General features: G+C 40.0%; 1 protein-coding gene across 4 annotated transcripts in view; it reads left to right on the forward strand.

The window, feature by feature from the left end:
- LOC127001340 (nephrin-like) overlaps positions 1-18,459 on the forward strand; it is a 190,202-nt gene that overhangs the window by 154,685 nt on the left and 17,058 nt on the right. For all 4 annotated transcript variants that reach the window (XM_050865835.1, XM_050865834.1, XM_050865832.1 and 1 more), the window contains exons 7-14: positions 1-59; positions 2,017-2,161; positions 3,033-3,163; positions 4,879-5,038; positions 5,520-5,628; positions 6,816-7,003; positions 7,818-8,162; positions 9,874-10,089. The exon at positions 1-59 is cut by the window's left edge and continues 96 nt beyond it. In XM_050865835.1, the coding sequence (XP_050721792.1) occupies positions 1-59; positions 2,017-2,161; positions 3,033-3,163; positions 4,879-5,038; positions 5,520-5,628; positions 6,816-7,003; positions 7,818-8,162; positions 9,874-10,089 (1,353 nt within the window). The remainder of the gene's footprint in view (positions 60-2,016; positions 2,162-3,032; positions 3,164-4,878; positions 5,039-5,519; positions 5,629-6,815; positions 7,004-7,817; positions 8,163-9,873; positions 10,090-18,459) is intronic.

An 18,459-nucleotide genomic window follows, 5' to 3' on the forward strand; every position in this document is an offset into this window, starting at 1 on the left:
CCTCGGCTACTATTACCTGGTGGAAGGACGGGATGCTGATGACGGACACTCGAAACCAGGTAAGGAAAAGTGTGAGAAGGACCAAAAGGACGTTCAAGAAAGAGAGAATGAGTATAAAAGAGTTCGAGAGAGTAAGAGGAAATGAGTATAGAGAGTTCGAGAGAGTTATAGAGATAGTTAAAGAGTAAATTTAGGCAGAATTATATTAGGGAAAGGTAAAGTAAGAGATAATATGAGTTTCAGAGTGTAAGAGAATAAGTGTGAGAGTTTGTAAGTTTGATGAAAGGTTATGAAGACAGTAAGAGAGGAAGAGGAGATAGAAAGAGGCAGTTAAGCAAAAGAAAGGGAAGAGAAGGAAAATTGATAAAAAAAGAAGAGTAGAGGAAAAAGAAGAAGAAGAGAACAGTTTTACATGTTAGCTGAAAGTGACACGTGTAGAATGGCGGGAGAATGAGAGGGGAGAGGACGTTTGAGCGAGAGAGGGAGCGAGAAAGGGAAAGGGCACAGCTAATAAAGAGAGAGATAGGGAAAGGAGGGGAAGGTAAGTGCTCATACAGACAGGTGGGTGGCCAGGTGACAGAAAGACTAATCCCAGGTGAGCCAAACAACCAGGTGAGATTTGGTCGAGATGAATCACGTTAATTAAATTTCTGACGCAGGTACGGGAATAAATGCAAATCCCAGGTGTATATATAGACACCCACACACACACACACACACACACACAGAGAGAGACAGGACCAAACAGATATAGAGACAGAGATAGACAAACAGATAGGCACACTCTCTCTCTATCTTTCTCTCTCTCATACACACAAACACACACATACATACATCTTCACCCCTTCCCCTCACACACAAACACAAACACACGTCCCCCCTCCTCCCTCCTCCCCCCCACACACAGTTAGTTAGTCGTATTATCGTCCACACTGGCAGTACTTTACGTCGAAGCATAATAGTTTTAGTCCCAACACAAAAAGCGAATTGACAGCTGCAAATTTAGTAACGGCGCGTGGATTCCAAAACAGACAGTTAAACCGCGTCCCAACTTTTAACAGCCGGCGTTAGTTGGTTTGCATACAGTTGGGGACACACACAAAAAGGTTTAAAAATAGATGAAACAGACACGCACTATAAAAAAGAATACAACCCTCCCACACAGACCCATACACATATACATTCATAAAGGCAATAATTTTTCAAGCTTTGGCCAAATCGCTTCGCATTTTCATCAATATTCATTCAGTTATAATCAACCCTAGACCCACGAGCCCTCATTTATCAAGCTTAGGCGTGTGTGTGTATGGTGTGTGTGTGTGTGTGTGTGTGTGTGTGGTGCCCTTTTAGGGGGGAGGAGAGGGGGGAAGGGTCAGTTTTCGCTTAGTCATTATAAAAGAAAGAGAAAAAATAGTAAAAAGAGAAGGAGGAGGAGAAGGGGGAATACCAATACGATAAAAGAGGGAAGAGAAGGAAAAGATGCAAATGAAAGAAAGAACAGAAGAATGAAATCAATAAGTAATGGTACAAGAAAGAGAGGGAGGAGGAGGAGGGGAAAGAGGAGAAAAAGAAAACAGGAAAACAAGATGCAAAATGAAAGTCCATGAAAGAAAATAACGCAGAAAAGGAACAAAATAATAATGCAAGAAGGAAGAGGAGGATAAAGAGGAGAGAGAAGAGGAGAAAGAGAACAAGAAAAGGAAGATGCAAAATGACAGTCTATACAAGAAAACTCAGAAAGGAATAAAGAAAGGAATAAGAAATAGTAGAAGGAAGAGAAGGAGGAAGAGGAGGAGGAGAAAGAGGAATAAAAGAAGATGCAAAATAATGGTCCATACAAGAAAACATAAAAAAAACGAAATAACGAAAGCAATAAGGAGTACTACAAGAAAGACAAAGAGCAGAAAAAGATGATAGAAGAGAAGAAAGAGAAGGAAGAAAAGGTTTAAGAGCAAGACTAACATTCCCAGTATCGACACACATCTCCACTAACCAAAACCCTTTCACCACTAACAGGTATTCCAGGAAGGCAACGTCAGCAGGTCGACGCTCCATCTGACGCCGACCCTCGCCGACCACGACATCTACATATCCTGCCGCGCCGTCAACCCCCTGGTGACGACGGCCGTGATGGAGGACTCGACCAAGCTGAACGTGTACTGTGAGTCATCTTAGTAGTCTTTGCTTTGGGTATACTTTGGCAAATTTGCTCCTTCTCCTCCCCATATCAGGTATTATTACTTGAGTGTATGTTAGTGCATGGGTGGCCGTTATCATTGTTTTTCTTTCGGTATACTTTGGAAATTCACGGTCACTTTTCCCTGTTCAGTTAATCGTCATCCTTTGTTATTCTTATTCCACTGGATAGTAATAAAGTTGTTTTTTTCTCAATGTTTTCCGTGTCCAGTCTGTTGTTAATCTGCTACTTCATTCTACGCTGGAATAAGCTTCTCCGTTTCTGGTTCATTGTTTACCCTAGAGTATCCTGAAATTTTAAGGTTCCCACTCTATTAAATACATCAGTCACTGCCTTACTAACTCTTCCTTACCTGAAATACGATGTGGACCTCGCTTGGAATATGCAGTGCAGTTCTGATCACCACTCTGTTACGTACTCATACATAGACACTCAATCATGACACTCTAAATCTCTCTTACTCACCTATAATACCCAGTGGACCTCATCTTGAATACGCAGAGCAGTTTTGGTCTCTTAATTCCTAGTCTCGTGCCATTCCTAGATTGCCACTCTTATTACACTCGTACAAACACTCACAGTCTTTCTGACTCCTTCTTCCTAACTTGAATACTTAATGGACCTCGCTTGTAATACGCAGTGCAGTTTTGGTCTCCTAATTCCAAAGTCTCATGTCATTCCTAGGCTGCCACTCTTATTACACTCGTACAAACACTCACATACATACACAAACAGTCTTTCTAACTCCTTCTTCCTAACTTGAATACCTAATGGACCTCGCTTGGAATACGCAGTGCAGTTCTGGTCCTCAAATTCCCTGTTTCTCCCTCGGCAGACACGCCCCGCCTCTCCCTAGCGGCGGGCAACAGTCTCAACATGGACGACATCAAGGAGGGCGATGATGTGTACTTCGAGTGTGGGATCAAGGCTAACCCGAGCATCTACAAGGTCCAGTGGTTCCATAACGTGAGTGTTGGTGGCTGGGTTCGAAGGTTAATGTGTTTTGGGGGATATGTTTTTTTGTGTCTATCTCGCTACTTCTCTTACTCTCTCTTTACGTTTTCATATCTATCTATCTATCTATCTATTATTTCTCCTTTTCTTTTTCTTCTTTATTTTCTTGTTCTCGTTCCTCTTGTTCATCGTCTTCTTGTTCTACTTCTTCCTCTCTTTTTCTTGTTATTTTTGTTCTCATTTTCTTTTTGTTCTTGACCATATCATTATTCTTATCCGTGTTTTTGTTCTCCATGTTCTTTTTGTTCCTGTTCTTTTTCTTCTTGTTCTACTTCTTCTTGCTCTTTTTCTTGTTCTTTTTGTTCTTTTTTTCTTTTGTTCTTGACCTTATCATTAGTTTTATCCATGTTTTTGTTTTCCATGTTATTTTTGTTCCTGTTCTTTTTCTTCTTCTTGTTCTACTTCTTGCTCTTTTTCTTGTTATTTTTGCTCTTTTTGTTCTTTTGTTCTTGACCATATCATTAGTTTTATCCATGTTTTTGTTTTCCATGTTATTTTTGTTCTTGCTCTCTTTCTTCTTGTTCTACCTCTTCTTTTCTTCTCCCTTCGTGTCTCCTCGAATTTCAATGCATAAAGCAAACACACTTCTTCAGTCCTCACGATTTCCAAACTCCTCAACGACAATACAAGAACAGAACGTCAATAGAACACTTTTACTGCAACGAGAACCAGGTGGACTGACCCTTATTGATAGACCGACCCTCTCTCTCTCTCTCTCTCTCGCTCTCTCTCAATATCCAGCGAAAGCTCTCATGATTCTCTTTTCCCGGAATTTCATCTCCATTGTTCTTCTCTTCCTCTTAGTGTCTCCTTCTCCTTCTCTTCTTATTTTCCTGTACAGCTCTTGTGGGTGTTTTTGTGACCCTCCTCCCCTCTTTCCTAGTAACTCATATTGGAACGGTCCGACACTTCCCTCTCTGTCTTTGCTAACCGAAGTATAGTTTTGTAGTAATAGAGTATATTTGGTACCATTGACTGCCTGTTTATCGCTAACTTTTGAGTCTGGCGTGCTTATATGAGTCACGTGGATAAGAGATTACATATTGGCAGAAAAACACATTATAAACACACATATACACTTACACACATTCCTAGGAACTCAAGAATTCTAAACATCACTTCTTTAATAGTTCTCAACCTTCCCTTTTCTGCCTCATCCATAGGCACCTAAAACGTCTAAACATCACCTTCTTTATATCACTTACCTGTCCCTTCCTCTTCCTATCTCACACACGAACCTAAGAAGTCTAAAGATAACCTCCTCTATGCAACTCTCAACTGTCCCTTCCTCTTCCTATCTCACACACGAACCTAAGAAGTCTAAAGATAACCTCCTCTATGCAACTCTCAACTGTCCCTTCCTCTTCCTATCTCACACACGAACCTAAGAAGTCTAAAGATAACCTCCTCTATAGAACTCTCAACTGTCCCTTCCTCTTCCTATCTCACACACGAACCTAAGAAGTCTAAAGATAACCTCCTCTATAGAACTCTCAACTGTCCCTTCCTCTTCCTATCTCACACACGAACCTAAGAAGTCTAAAGATAACCTCCTCTATACAACTCTTAACTGTCCCTTCCTCTTCCTATCTCACACATGAACCTAAGAAGTCTAAACATAACCTCGTCTTCAGCATTCAACCTTCCCTTCTTCCCATCTCACACAGGGGGAGGAGATCACCCACAACGTATCGGCGGGCATCATTCAGAGCAACCAGAGCCTCGTGCTTCAGCGGCTCACCAAGACCTCCTCAGGCCAGTACACCTGCGCCGCCTCCAATATCCACGGTAGAAGCGGCTCCAACGCGGTCCAGCTCAGCGTCAAGTGTGAGTACCGGGAGTTTAGAGGTAGAGGTTGAAAGTAGACAAGAGAAGGAGAAGGGATGGGTTGTATAGTGAGAGAGGGATGCTGGGGATGGAAGGCAAGGGAAAGAATGCTGTGGTTAGTGTAAGGATGGGAAAGGAAAGGAGAAGGAAAGAGATTACTTGTGTAGGATTGGAGATGAGGAGGAAAGGAGAGGAAAGGATACTGGGAAAGTGTTAGGATGGGATAAGAGAAGAAAAGGATGCTGAGAGAGTACAGGTATGAAAGATTATAAGAGAGGAGAGAGAGGAAGGATGCTGGAATGATGTTAGAACTGAAGATAACAGGAAAAAGAGGAAGAGATGCTGGGACGTGGTAAGAATGAGAGATAAAGGGAAAGGAGAAGGAAAGAGATGCTGGTATTGTGTTTGGGTGAGGTATATTGGAAAAGAAGAAGAAAGCGCTATTAACGCGTCTCACTCTCCCTGTCTCCCATGCCCTCAGTCTCGCCCTTGTGTCGGCCCGGCCAGACCCTCGTGTTCGGGGCCGCCAAGAACGAGCAGCTGAACATCACCTGCAGTGTTGAGGCCCACCCCGAGCCAACCTCCTTCAGGTAAGACAGACCGATGTAATTAAAGTTTTGAACGAAGTGATTCCGCGGCCATATTGACGCAAAGAGATTGAGAGAGAAAAATAAATTGGTGTTATAAGTAAGAAAAAGAAAGTATTAGAAGTCTTAGAAGTAAAAATCGTGAAAGAATCGTCTAGTTGATGTTTTAGGACCTTAGGAAACGGTAAATTAAAGTAAAACGAAGTAAAAAAAAATTGAAGTAAAGTATTAGAAGTCTTAGAAGTAAAAATCGTGAAAGAATCGTCTAGTTGATGTTTTAGGACCTTAGGAAACGGTAAATTAAAGTAAAATGAAGTAAAAAAAAAATTGAAGTAAAGTATTAGAAGTCGTAGAAAAAGTATTGAACGTAGTAAAGATATGGTTAAGTAATTGTTTGGGAGCCTTAGTAAATAGCATAAATGAAATCTTTAGTAGTTAATATTTTACAACCCGAAACTGACCTCTCTTCAGGCTACTCTTTACTTTTATCTTGTATAGGAGAGGCGAGTAGCGGGCTTTTTTTTATTCTCTTTTTATTGCCCTTGAGCCGTGTCCTCTGATGTATAAAAAAAAGCATTTGATCTTACTTATATACCTTTACCTCGACACCTGCGTCTATTGATTAGTCTCCATCTTGCACCTGTGTACCCACCTGGAGTACTTTCTTACGACCTTCTGAAGCGGCTCAAAGGCAATGCAATCGTAAACAGTTCATATTTTACTACAATTCATCTTCTTTATGTACGTCTATGACCTTGACACCTGGGCTTATTGATTAATCGCCCTCTTGCACCTGTATACCTTTCTTTGACACCTGTTTACGACCATAGGAAACGGCTTAATGAAACGAAATCAAGAGTAGTTAATATATCGTATACTAATTCATCTTATTTATCCACCTGGACGACTTTGACAGCTGGGTTTATTGATTAATCTCCACCTTGCACCTGTAAACCTAACTTTGACAAATAGGAAACGGCTTAATGAAACAAAATCAAGAGTAGTTAATATATCGTATAGTAATTCATCTTTATCCACCTGGACGATCTTGACACCTGCGTTTATTGATTAATCTCCACCTTCCACCTGTACACCAACCATGGACATGCCTTAATACAGAACAGGTGACAGATCATCCGTAATCAGTCTTCATCACGCACCTGCTTACCTGGGGGCTTGTATCCCTGCAGGTGGGCGTTCAACAGCTCCTCGGAGGTGGTGGACATTCCTGCCGCACGTATACGGTCGGCGGGGAAGAGCAGGAGCCAGGTGAGCTACGTTCCGACTCGCCACCAGGACTACGGGTCGCTCCTGTGCTGGGCGACCAATGACGTGGGGGTCCAGCGGCAGCCTTGTATCTACCACGTCATCCACGCCTGTGAGTGTTTGGGGAGACTCTTTTTACTTTGTTTTCGATGTATTTGGGTGTGTTAGTTTTATGGGGCGCGAGTGTTTCGTCTGATTCCGAGCTTGTCATGATAGTTTACCGGTAACACCCAAGACATTATATTCACGTTTTTTGGTTTTTTTTGTGGTATATTTTTTCTGCATTTTTCTTTGTGCCTTTTGACCTCACGCGCTCACTTCCCTTTCCTTCCTTACTTTCCCTTCCCTTCCCTTCCCTTCCCTTCCCTTCCCTTCCCTTCCCTTCCCTTCCCTTCCTTTCCTTTCCCTTCCCTTCCCTTCCCTTCCCTTATCTTTCATCTCTCTACACACACATACACAGGAACACAAACATGAGAGAATATGGCCCAATACTTTACTATCGGTATTTCTGAGTATGCTAAATGCTTATGTTGCTGGGCCTTTTAGTATGACGCTCCAGATATAAGCTCTCAGTTTGGGCTGGAATACAACTTAGACTACAGAGGTTCAAATACCCTAAACAAACATCCAATTCCCTTCACACACGCTCAAAGCCTCCTGAGCCTTTCCAGTCTTGTAGTAGGCGTGGGATAATCCTTTGTCTTTCAACCGGGCAAAACAAAAGCTCATCAGGGGTTGGAGCGCTGTTACAAAGGCCAAAACACTCTACTAATGAGCTTCTAACACCCTTTCCACTCGCTCCAGCACCTCCTGACCCTGTCAACAACTGCACGTGGACACAACAAAAGCGCATCAGGGGTTAGGGCGCTGCCACAGAGAACCAGATATCACTAACAAGCATGTAACTCTCTTTTCACACGCTCCAGCGCCTCCTGATCCCGTCAACAACTGCACAGTGGAGAACATCAGCTCGTCGGGGGTCGGGGTCCGGTGTCAGGCAGGGTGGGACGGCGGACTGGCCCAAACCTTCACGTTGTCAGTCACGCACGCTCGGGCTCACACGCGCACAGGCCACCACTCCAGGAAGGCTGCCCCGCGTGTCCTGGCCAATACCTCAACGGCGCCACGGCCTGAATTCGCCCTGAGTGGTTTAGAGCCCGGGACGGAGTACTTGCTGACGATCATGGGCGTGAACAACAAGGGACAGAGCGAGCCCGTGAGGATAGCCGTGGTGACGCTGAAGGATGTGGCGGAGAAGCGCACGAGTCCTGGTAAGTGTGTGGGGTGATTTGGTGTACCTTATGTGATCTTGCTCTTGCTCTTGCTGTACAGGTGACCCGTTGGAAGGGCAGAAAGAAGCAGAATACACGAGGAGGAGGTGTTGCCCTACTCCACAGGAAAAGTAAGGGTTTCAGAGTAGAAGAAGTGAATGTAGGGGCCAGTGCCGACAGTGAAGATGTTTTAGCAGTGAAAGTGGAGTGTGTGAATGCCAAGGGTAAGTCAGAGAGGTTTATGTTCTTTTGGTCTTGGTCTTGGTTATGGTTTGGTGTGTTGTGGAATGTTTGGTCTTTTCAACGGTACCTCCTCCTCCTCCTCTTCGTCTTCTTCCTCATCCTCTTTCTCTCTCTATTGTGGTTTCTGTTTTAAATGTTTTTCTTTCGTTTTCTTACACTAAAATTTCTTTCTTAGGTTGATTTTTGTTCATAGATAACATATTTGGTCTCTTTTTCAACGTTTTCATATACTTTGATTTCCTTTTGATTTTTCTTAGTAGTTTTAAATAATTCTCTCGCTAATAATAATAGATGCAAAAGAAGGTTAGATAGATGAATAGATAAAATAAAGATGAATAAATGGGTTGATAAATAAATTAATAAGAATAAACAAGGAAATAAAATTAAGATGAATAAATGGGTAGATAAATGAACTAATAAGAATAAACAAGGAAATAAAATAAAGCTGAATAAATGGGAAGATAAATGAATTAATAAGAATAAACAAGGAAATAAAATAAATAGAGAAAGATAAAGGGAAGGACGAAATGTTTTATGCATGAAGGATAACAGGATTAGAGAGAGAGAGAGAGAGAGAGAGAGAGAGAGAGAGAGAGAGAGAGAGAGAGAGAGAGACAGAGACAGAGACAGAGACAGAGACAGAGCCAGAGAGAGAGAGAGAGAGAGAGATTATTTCGTAAATGAATTGATATATTTTTTTTCATGAACCACGAGTAGGTTATTTTTGCTCCATATTCATGTTTTATTTTATTTATTTTTATTTTTGGTGGTATAATATTTTTTTCTGCATTTTTCTTTGTACCTGTTGACCTCGCTCCCTTTCCCTTCCTTACTTCCCTTCCCTTCCCTTCCCTCCCCTTTCCTTCCCTTGCTTTCCTTTCCTTTCCTTTCCTTTCCTTTCCTTTTTTTTCCTTTCCTTTCTTCCTTCCTTTCCTTTCCCTTCCCTTCCCTTTTCCCTTTTCCCTTCTCTTCTTTTTCCCTACCCTTCCTTTTCCTTTCATTTTCCTTTCTCTTTCCTCTTCCTTAACCAATCATTTCCCCTCCTTCGCTCTTCCTTTACCTCTCCTTGTCCACTTTCCTTCCTTTCTCTAACTCTTCCTCTTCCTTAACCAATCCTTCTCCTTCTTTCTCCCTTCCTATACATCTCCTTTTATTTCCAGTCCTCTCAGTTACATTCATTTCCCTTCTTTTCCTTTCCTCTACCTTCCCTTTCCCATACTCTTCCTTCTCTCATTCATCTCCCTTTCCATCATTCCTATTCACCATCCCAACTCAACCCTTCCTTTCGTCTCCAGTCCACTCAATTACCTTCATTTCCCTTCTTTTTCTTTCCTCTACCCTCCCTTTCCCATACTCTTCAATCTCTCATTCATTCCCTTTCCTTATTCCTCTGCGTCATCCAAACCCGACCCTTCCTTTCATCTCCAAACTCATAACCTCAACCACCTTTCCCTCTATTAACCTGCAGTTGGGAGCGCCCTGGCCCTCACCTCCCTGCTGGGCGTGGTGCTGGGTGTGCTGGCGTCCCTACTGGTGATGGCGGCGGTGGTGGTGGCGCTGGTGAGGCGGGCACGGACCCAGCAGAAGCCCGAAGTCAAGATGGTATACCACAAGGGCGCTGCTGGTCACCACTTGCCCGATGAGGTGGACGATTCTAACCCCGATGTGATTCCCGTCAATGATGGTAAGTTTGGATGCTGTGTTTTGGTAGATGCGATGTGCTTTTGTTTGTTTCTCGGTACTTCCCTTCTCTTTCCTTCCTTCTTTCCTTTCTTCTCCACTTCCCTGTCTTCCTTTTCCCTTCTTCCCTTTCCCCTCCTTTCCTTTCTTTTCTTTTCCTTTCTCCTCTTGTTCTTTGTACTTTCTTTCTCTTTCCTGTGTTATCGTCTGAAGTAATTATTTTTTATGATCGTGCGTGTGTGTGTGTGTGTGTTTGGGGGGGTATTGTATGTGTTTGTGTTGGTATATGAGTGTTTCTTTGTGTGAATGTGTTGTGTTTGTAATGGTTAGTGTGTTTGATCGTGTTGGTGAGTGGTGTTTGTGTTTGTGAATGTGTATGTGGCGTATATATTATTCATGCGTTATTTAATTCACCATTCCTCTATTCATTAACTTCCATATTGAACGTACTCACTTATATTACAATCAAAGAAGCACCTCATTATCACATTTACTAATTACTCTTATTGTTTATTCATTATTTGTCTATCTTTTTTTATTTATCTGCTTCCATGTTCAACGCATTCACTCATCACAGAATCAAAGCGTCAATTATCTCGTCATTACATTTACAAGTTCTCCTATTTAGTTTTTTTCATTATCGTTTTCATCCAATTACTAAGCTATTTTGTTTTTCACCATCGTTTTCATCATCATTTTTATCTATTTTTTTTATTTGCTTCCATATTTCACGCATTCACTTATCAATATCAAAACCAACAAGTCATTTCATTATTACATTTATTAAGTTATTTTATTATTTTGGGATCATTGTTTTTATCATCATTTTAACCTATTTTTCTATTTATTACCTTCCATATTTCACGCATTTATTTATCCATATCAAAACCAACAACTCATTTTATCATTACATTTACTAAGTTATTTTATTGTTTTTCGTCATCGTTTTCAATATCATTTTGTTTTTTCTTCATCATTTTCATCATCATTGTAACCTTCTCTGATTTATTTCCTTCCATATTTCACGCATTCACTTATCAGAATCAAAACCAACAAGTCATTTCATTATTACATTTATTAAGTTATTTTATTATTTTGGGGTCATTGTTTTTATCATCATTTAAACCTATTTTTCTATTTATTTCCTTCCATATTTCACGCATTCACTTATCAATATCAAAACCAACAACTCATTTTATCATTACATTTACTAAGTTATTTTATTGTTTTTCGTCATCGTTTTCAATATCATTTTGTTTTTTCTTCATCATTTTCATCATCATTGAAACCTTCTCTGATTTATTTGCTTCCATATTACACGCATTCACTTATCAAAATCAAAACCAACAAGTCATTTCATTATTACATTTATTAAGTTATTTTATTATTTTGGGGTCATTGTTTTTATCATCATTTAAACCTATTTTTCTATTTATTTCCTTCCATATTTCACGCATTCACTTATCAATATCAAAACCAACAACTCATTTCATCATTACATTTACTAAGTTATTTTATTGGGTTTTTTTCCGTCACCGTTTTCATCGTCATTTCAACCTTCCATATTACACGCATTCACTTATCAATATCAAAACCAACAAGTTATTTCATTATTACATTTATTAAGTTATTTTATTATTTTGGGGTCATTGTTTTTATCATCATTTAAACCTATTTTTCTATTTATTTCCTTCCATATTTCACGCATTCACGTATCAATATCAAAACCAACAAGTCGTTTCATCATTACATTTACTAAGTTATTTTATTGCTTTTTTTTTCCGTCACCGTTTTCATCATTATTTTAACCTTCCATATTACACGCATTCACTTATCAATATCAAAACCAACAAGTCGTTTCACTGTTTCATTTCCTTCACCGCATTAACTGTTACCACTTCCTTCATTTCTTTTATTTCCGTTCACTAGTTTTTCTTAGTATTACATTTTTTACTCGTATTTTCAACTGTTCTTTTTATTTTCGAATTTCCTCTGATTCCTTATGTCTTCTGTTTTTGTTATGTATCTATTTTTTTCTATTATTACTACATTTCTTTGGTCGTATTTCCCATTATCCTTTTTTATTTTCGTATTTAGATTTACTGTTTGCATTCTCGTAAGTTTGTCTCGCGTTTAAGAGCAATGCATCGTTGACTTGAAATAACAACAACACAAAAACACTCGTAATGCAGAACACTCAAGCGTCAGATGAACGTCAGCGGGAAGTGTTTACATTTATTTTCTTTTTAGCTCCCAAAGCGACGCAGAAATAGAGAGACACACACAGAGAGAGAGAGAGAGAGAGAGAGAGAGAGAGAGAGACAAGTGCTGGCAAATGTTCATCGAAATATTGTTGTCGCGCGCATCAAAGAGAACGAGAAAGTGTGTGAGTGATATTTAGTTTTCCCCAGTTCTGTCAAACGCTCCTCCTCCTCCTCCTCCTCCTCTTCTTCTTCTTCCTCCTCCGCCTCCTCCTCATCCTCCTCCTCCTCTTCCTCTTCCTCCTCCGCCTCCTCCTCCTCCCCCTCCTTTGCTTTTAAGTATTATGTTCTGCAATTAGCTGTGTTTTTGAGTTTTATCACATTTTTTTATACTCTGTCTTTCTCTCTCATTATCTGTTTGTCTGTTTATCTGTTTTCCTCTCCTCTCTCTCATTCTCTTTCTTTTTATCGTATTTTACTTCCAGGCTTTCTCTTTCTCATTTATCTAACTATCTCTCGCATTTCACTTATTAATTATCTCTATCTATCTCTCAATCTCTATCTATCTATCCATCTATTAATGTATATCTTTCATAATTCTGTTCTTTCACGTTCAATCTCTCTGGCTGTCTTTCCCTATCTTTCTATCTATCTATCTATCTTTTTTCTTCTCGTATCAATGTATTTCACCCTCACACACACACACACACCCACTCTCTCCCTCTTTCTCTCTCTTTCTATCTATCTATCTCTCCCTTCCTTCCTCTCTCACTCTCGTCTCCTCTCGTCTTTCACTTCCACGGAATAATAACAAGCGAACGTCTGCCTCCGAGCTACTTAAATTTCCACGCGTCCGGGAGAAGAGTTCGACGCACTTCATTCGCTTGACTTTTCGCTTCGACGCGGCAAAAGGTAACGCATGATCGCAGGTGTTCGTTGCGCCTCCGCCTCTGACACCTGACGCTTCCAAAATGATTGACAGGTGCGTCGGAGGAAGTGAATCAAGACAGACAGAGAGAGAGAGAGGGAGAGATAGATTGATAGACAGCCACACAGATATAGAAAGATGAAGGTAGAGAAAGACAGATTAGACAGAAAGACAGATTACACGGAGAGAGACGGACGGGGAGAGGGACAAATTGACAGGTAAACGAATATAGGAAAATACAGAGATATGTAGATGGATACATAGACAGACGTGTAGAGAGACAGATTGGACAGACACAGACAGACGGCCAGAGAGACAGAGAGAACAGGTAGACAGACAAACAGAAAAACACAGATAGAGATAGATAGACAGACAGATAAATAGATAGATTTGACAGACATAGGCAGACTGACAGCTTAAGACAGAGATACAGACAGACGAAGAGATAAAGAAACAGACAGACAGACACACAAACAGATAGAGAAAGATTGATACAGAGACAGACAGAAACACAGACAGACACAGACAGAAAGAGCGATAGATAGACAGAGACAGACAGAGGCACATGGACAGCCAGATAGAGAGACAAACAGACAGAATAGCAGACACAAGAGATAATGGATCCACTCACCACTTCAAGACATAAAGTTAAAAACACAAAGTCGACGGAATATCAGTTGTTGAATGAGACAGATAGACAGACTGATAGATTCAAAGATACAGGTAGACAGACTGGCAAAGAGACACAAGACTGCATTAGAAAGTTACATAGCTATAAATAGATACACTGAACACTTCTTAACCTACACACAATATCATTAAAAGTTAAAGACACAAAGTCGACGAACTATCACTATTTAAATGATACAAACCGGCAGATAGACAGAGAGACAGAGAACAGAGAAACAGAAGCCATCATTAGAAAGTTACATAGCTATAAATAGATATACTGAACACTTCTTGATCTACACACAATATAATTTAAAGTTATAAAAACACTAAGTCGACGAACTATCACTATTTGGATGACGGGCAGATAGACAGAGAGGAGACAGCTAGACAGACACATGGGATTATTTGAAAGTTACAGAGCTGAGGGTACATTTGCTGAACTTTTCTTTAGCTACAGTCAAATAGAAATATACCAATTTTAACTCGAAGAAATCCCGCCCTGCAGGCTAAGAGAACATCTGACCTTAATGTAATTACGTATAAGTTTGGCCAAAGAATAAAAGTTTCCATTGACTACGAGTTACACAAGAATTTTTTATGATCTAAATATTGCTTTTGTTACTGTAAAAAGGAACGTATAAGTTTATTTGGCCAAAGATAGAAGTTTGAATTGAATAAAAGATGCAAGAGAGAGGCAGACAAACAGACAGACAGACAGAGAGAAAGACAGACAGAGAGAGAGACAGAGACACAGAGAGACAGACAGACAGAGACACAGAGAGACAGACAGACAGACAGACAGACAGACAGAGAGAAAGACAGACAGACAGAGAGACAGAGACACAGAGAGACAGACAGACAGAGACACAGAGAGACAGACAGACAGACAGACAGACAGAGAGAAAAACAGACAGACAGGGAGACAGAGACACAGAGAGACAGACAGACAGACAGAGAGACAGAGACACAGAGAGACAGACAGACAGACAGAGAGACAGAGACACAGAGACAGACAGACAGACAGAGAGACAGAGAGAGAGAGAGAGATTGTCCAAGTAAAAATCAACTTGAGGTTTGATTTTCGTGTTGGTAACGCTGTCAGGGTCCACCTAGATATATCACATAACCTTTTTTCTTCAATTTATACCCGTCATTAATTGTTCTTCCCCGCTGTCTCGTCCAAGCTGCCGTGTGAGTGGCGGCGGTTCTCTGGTAAATAAATAACTCGAATTCTCAAACATCTGTCAAAAGCCTCGCGGTCCACGTCTTCCGACCGTCTTGTGAGCCAGTAAATAAGTAAACAAGACGCAGCTGCAGTAGTATCGTATGTACCCTGAGTAGAAATGCATTAAAATAGTCCGAAATGTGATCGTCTTCTGTTCCTTTGGTATACAAGCATAAGAAATAGTCCGAAATGTGATCGTCTTCTGTGCCTTTAGTATACAAGCATAAGAAATAGTCCGAAATGTGATCGTCTTCTGTGCCTTTAGTATACAAGCATAAGAAATAGTCCGAAATGTGATCGTCTTCTGTGCCTTTAGTATACAGGCATAAGAAACAGTCCGAAATGTGATCGTCTTCTGTTCCTTTAGTATACAAGCATAAGAAATAGTCCGAAATGTGATCGTCTTCTGTTCCTTTAGTATACAAGCATAAGAAATAGTCCGAAATGTGATCGTCTTCTGTGCCTTTAGTATACAGGCATAAGAAATAGTCCGAAATGTGATCGTCTTACGTGTCTTTAGTGTACAGGCATAAGAAACAGTCCGAAATGTGATCGTCTTCTGTTCCTTTAGTATACAAGCATAAGAAATAGTCCGAAATGTGATCGTCCACTGTGCCTTTAGTATACAGGCATAAGAAATAGTCCGAAATGTGATCGTCTTCTGTTCCTTTGGTACACAAGCATAAGAAACAGTCCGAAATGTGATCGTCTTCTGTGCCTTTAGTATACAGGCATAAGAAACAGTCCGAAATGTGATCGTCTTCTGTGCCTTTGGTATACAAGCATAAGAAATAGTCCGAAATGTGATCGTCTTCTGTGCCTTTAAATACAAGCATAAGAAACAGTCCGAAATGTGATCGTCTTCTGTTCCTTTAGTATACAGGCATAAGAAATAGTCCGAAATGTGATCGTCTTATGTCCCTTTAGTATACAAGCATAAGAAACAGTCCGAAATGTGATCGTCTTATGTCCCTTTAGTAAACAGGCATAAGAAACAGTCCGAAATGTGATCGTCTTCTGTTCTTTTAGTATACAAGCATCAGAAACAGTCCGAAATGTGATCGTCTTCTGTTCCTTTAGTATACAAGCATCAGAAACAGTCCGAAATGTGATCGTCCACTGTGCCTTTAGTATACAAGCATAAGAAACAGTCCGAAATGTGATCGTCTTATGTGCCTTTAGTATACAGGCATAAGAAATAGTCCGAAATGTGATCGTCTTCTGTTCCTTTAGTATACAAGCATAAGAAACAGTCCGAAATGTGATCGTCTTCTGTTCCTTTAGTATACAAGCATCAGAAACAGTCCGAAATGTGATCGTCTTCTGTTCCTTTAGTATACAAGCATAAGAAACAGTCCGAAATGTGATTGTCTTCTGTTCCTTTAGTATACAAGCATCAGAAACAGTCCGAAATGTGATCGTCTTCTGTTCCTTTAGTATACAGGCATAAGAAACAGTCCGAAATGTGATCGTCTTCTGTTCCTTTAGTATACAGGCATAAGAAATAGTCCGAAATGTGATCGAAAAAGAAGAAGAAGAAAAAAAAATATATACGTAAAACTCCTACTTGAAAAAAATAAACGAAAAATGCAACATAAAAAATTACAAGGAGCGGATATGACCTCCAATTCCATCTTCTTCTCTCTACTTCATTCCATTTTCTTTATTTATTTTATTAGTTTTATCTTTTCTTTCCCTTTCTTTATTTTCCTTTCATTATATTTATTTCTCTCCTTTCCTTCTCCTTTTTCTGAACAATTCCTCACTCCAAAAAAAAAAAAATGTCGAGAACGCGAAAAAAATCATCCATCAAGAAATATGAAAACACAAAAATAATAACAAATAAATTAGAAGGTGTTAAAATGACCTCCAATTCCTTCTTTTCTCTCTCTAGTTCATCCTATTTTTTTCTTTCCCTTTCTTTTTTCCTTTCATTCTCTTTCTTTCCTTTCCTTTTCTTTTCCTATACAATTCCTCACAAAAAATGTCGAGAACGCGAAAAAAAATCAACCATCAAGAAAAACGAAAACACAAAAATAAAAATGAATAATTAAGAATGTGTGAAAATGACCTCCAATTCCTTCTTTTTTTCTCTCGCGTTCTATTTCCCTCCGCCGCGCCCTGCTTTGTTTGGCCGCCGCGCCGTGACGTGACTCGGTGACATGAGCGGCGGCGTGTCATGTCCGCGGGTGATGAGGAGGCGAGAAGGAAAGGCGAGAAATGCGACGAAGAGGAACACTGGCGGCTTCTAATTTACTTTGATGGCGAGAAAATGCATATGGAACCAGAGCGAGAGGTGACAATTGACTCACACACGCACACACACACACACACACACACACACACACACACACACACAGAGACACACACAAGCTAATGAGAGTCAGGTGAAGGGTAGGAATTGTAATTATTGGAGCTTATGGGTGAAAAGATGCATATGGAACCAGGGCGAGAGGTCCCAATTGATTCTCACACGCGCACACACACACACACACACACACACACACACACACACACACACACACACACACACACACACACACACACACACATACACACACACAGACACACACACAGAAGTTAATGAGGGTCAAGTGAAGGGTAGGAACTGTAATTATCGGGGCTTGTGATTGTTTTTATTGTTTTCTTTTATTTTTTCTTTCTTCCTTTCTTTCGTGTCTGATTTTTGGTCTCTTTCCTTTCTTTTCCATATAATTATTTTCTTGTTATATTATTTTTTTTCTTCCTTTCCTGTTTTATTTGTGATTCTTCGTCTCCTCCCTTTTTTTCCTTATGATTATTTTCTTCTTGTCTTCTTTTATCTTCTCTTTTCTTCCTCTCTTTTTTTTTCTGAGTCTTCGTTTCTCGTTCTTCCTCTTTTTTTCTTTAATGAAGGCTTCGTCTGCTTATTTCCTCTTCCTTCTTTTCTTTCTTTCTTTCTTTCTCCTGTGATATTTCGTCCTCCTTTGGTCGTCTTCTTTTGTTCCTTCTTCCTTTATTTTTCTTCCTCTTTTCTCTATTTTTTTTCTTCTCTGATTTTTCGTCTCTCGTTCCTCTTCTTTGTCTTCTCTCTATTTCTGGTTCTAATGATGTTTTTTGTCTGCTTATTTTTCCCCTTTTTTCCTTCTTTCTTTCTACCTTCTGTGATGTTTCGTCCTCCTTTGGTCGTCTTCTTTTATCCCTTCTCCTTTTCTTTTTCTTCTTTCTTTTCTAATTTTTCGTCCCTCGTTTCTTTCCTTTTTCTCTATATCTGGTTCTAATGATGGTTTTTGTCTGCTTATTTTTCCTCTTTTTTCCCTTTTTTTCTACCTTTTGTGATGTTTCGTCCTCCTTTCGTGGTTTTCTTTA

Source organism: Eriocheir sinensis, chromosome 20 (assembly GCF_024679095.1).
Source record: "Eriocheir sinensis breed Jianghai 21 chromosome 20, ASM2467909v1, whole genome shotgun sequence".
NCBI lineage: Eukaryota > Metazoa > Arthropoda > Malacostraca > Decapoda > Varunidae > Eriocheir > Eriocheir sinensis.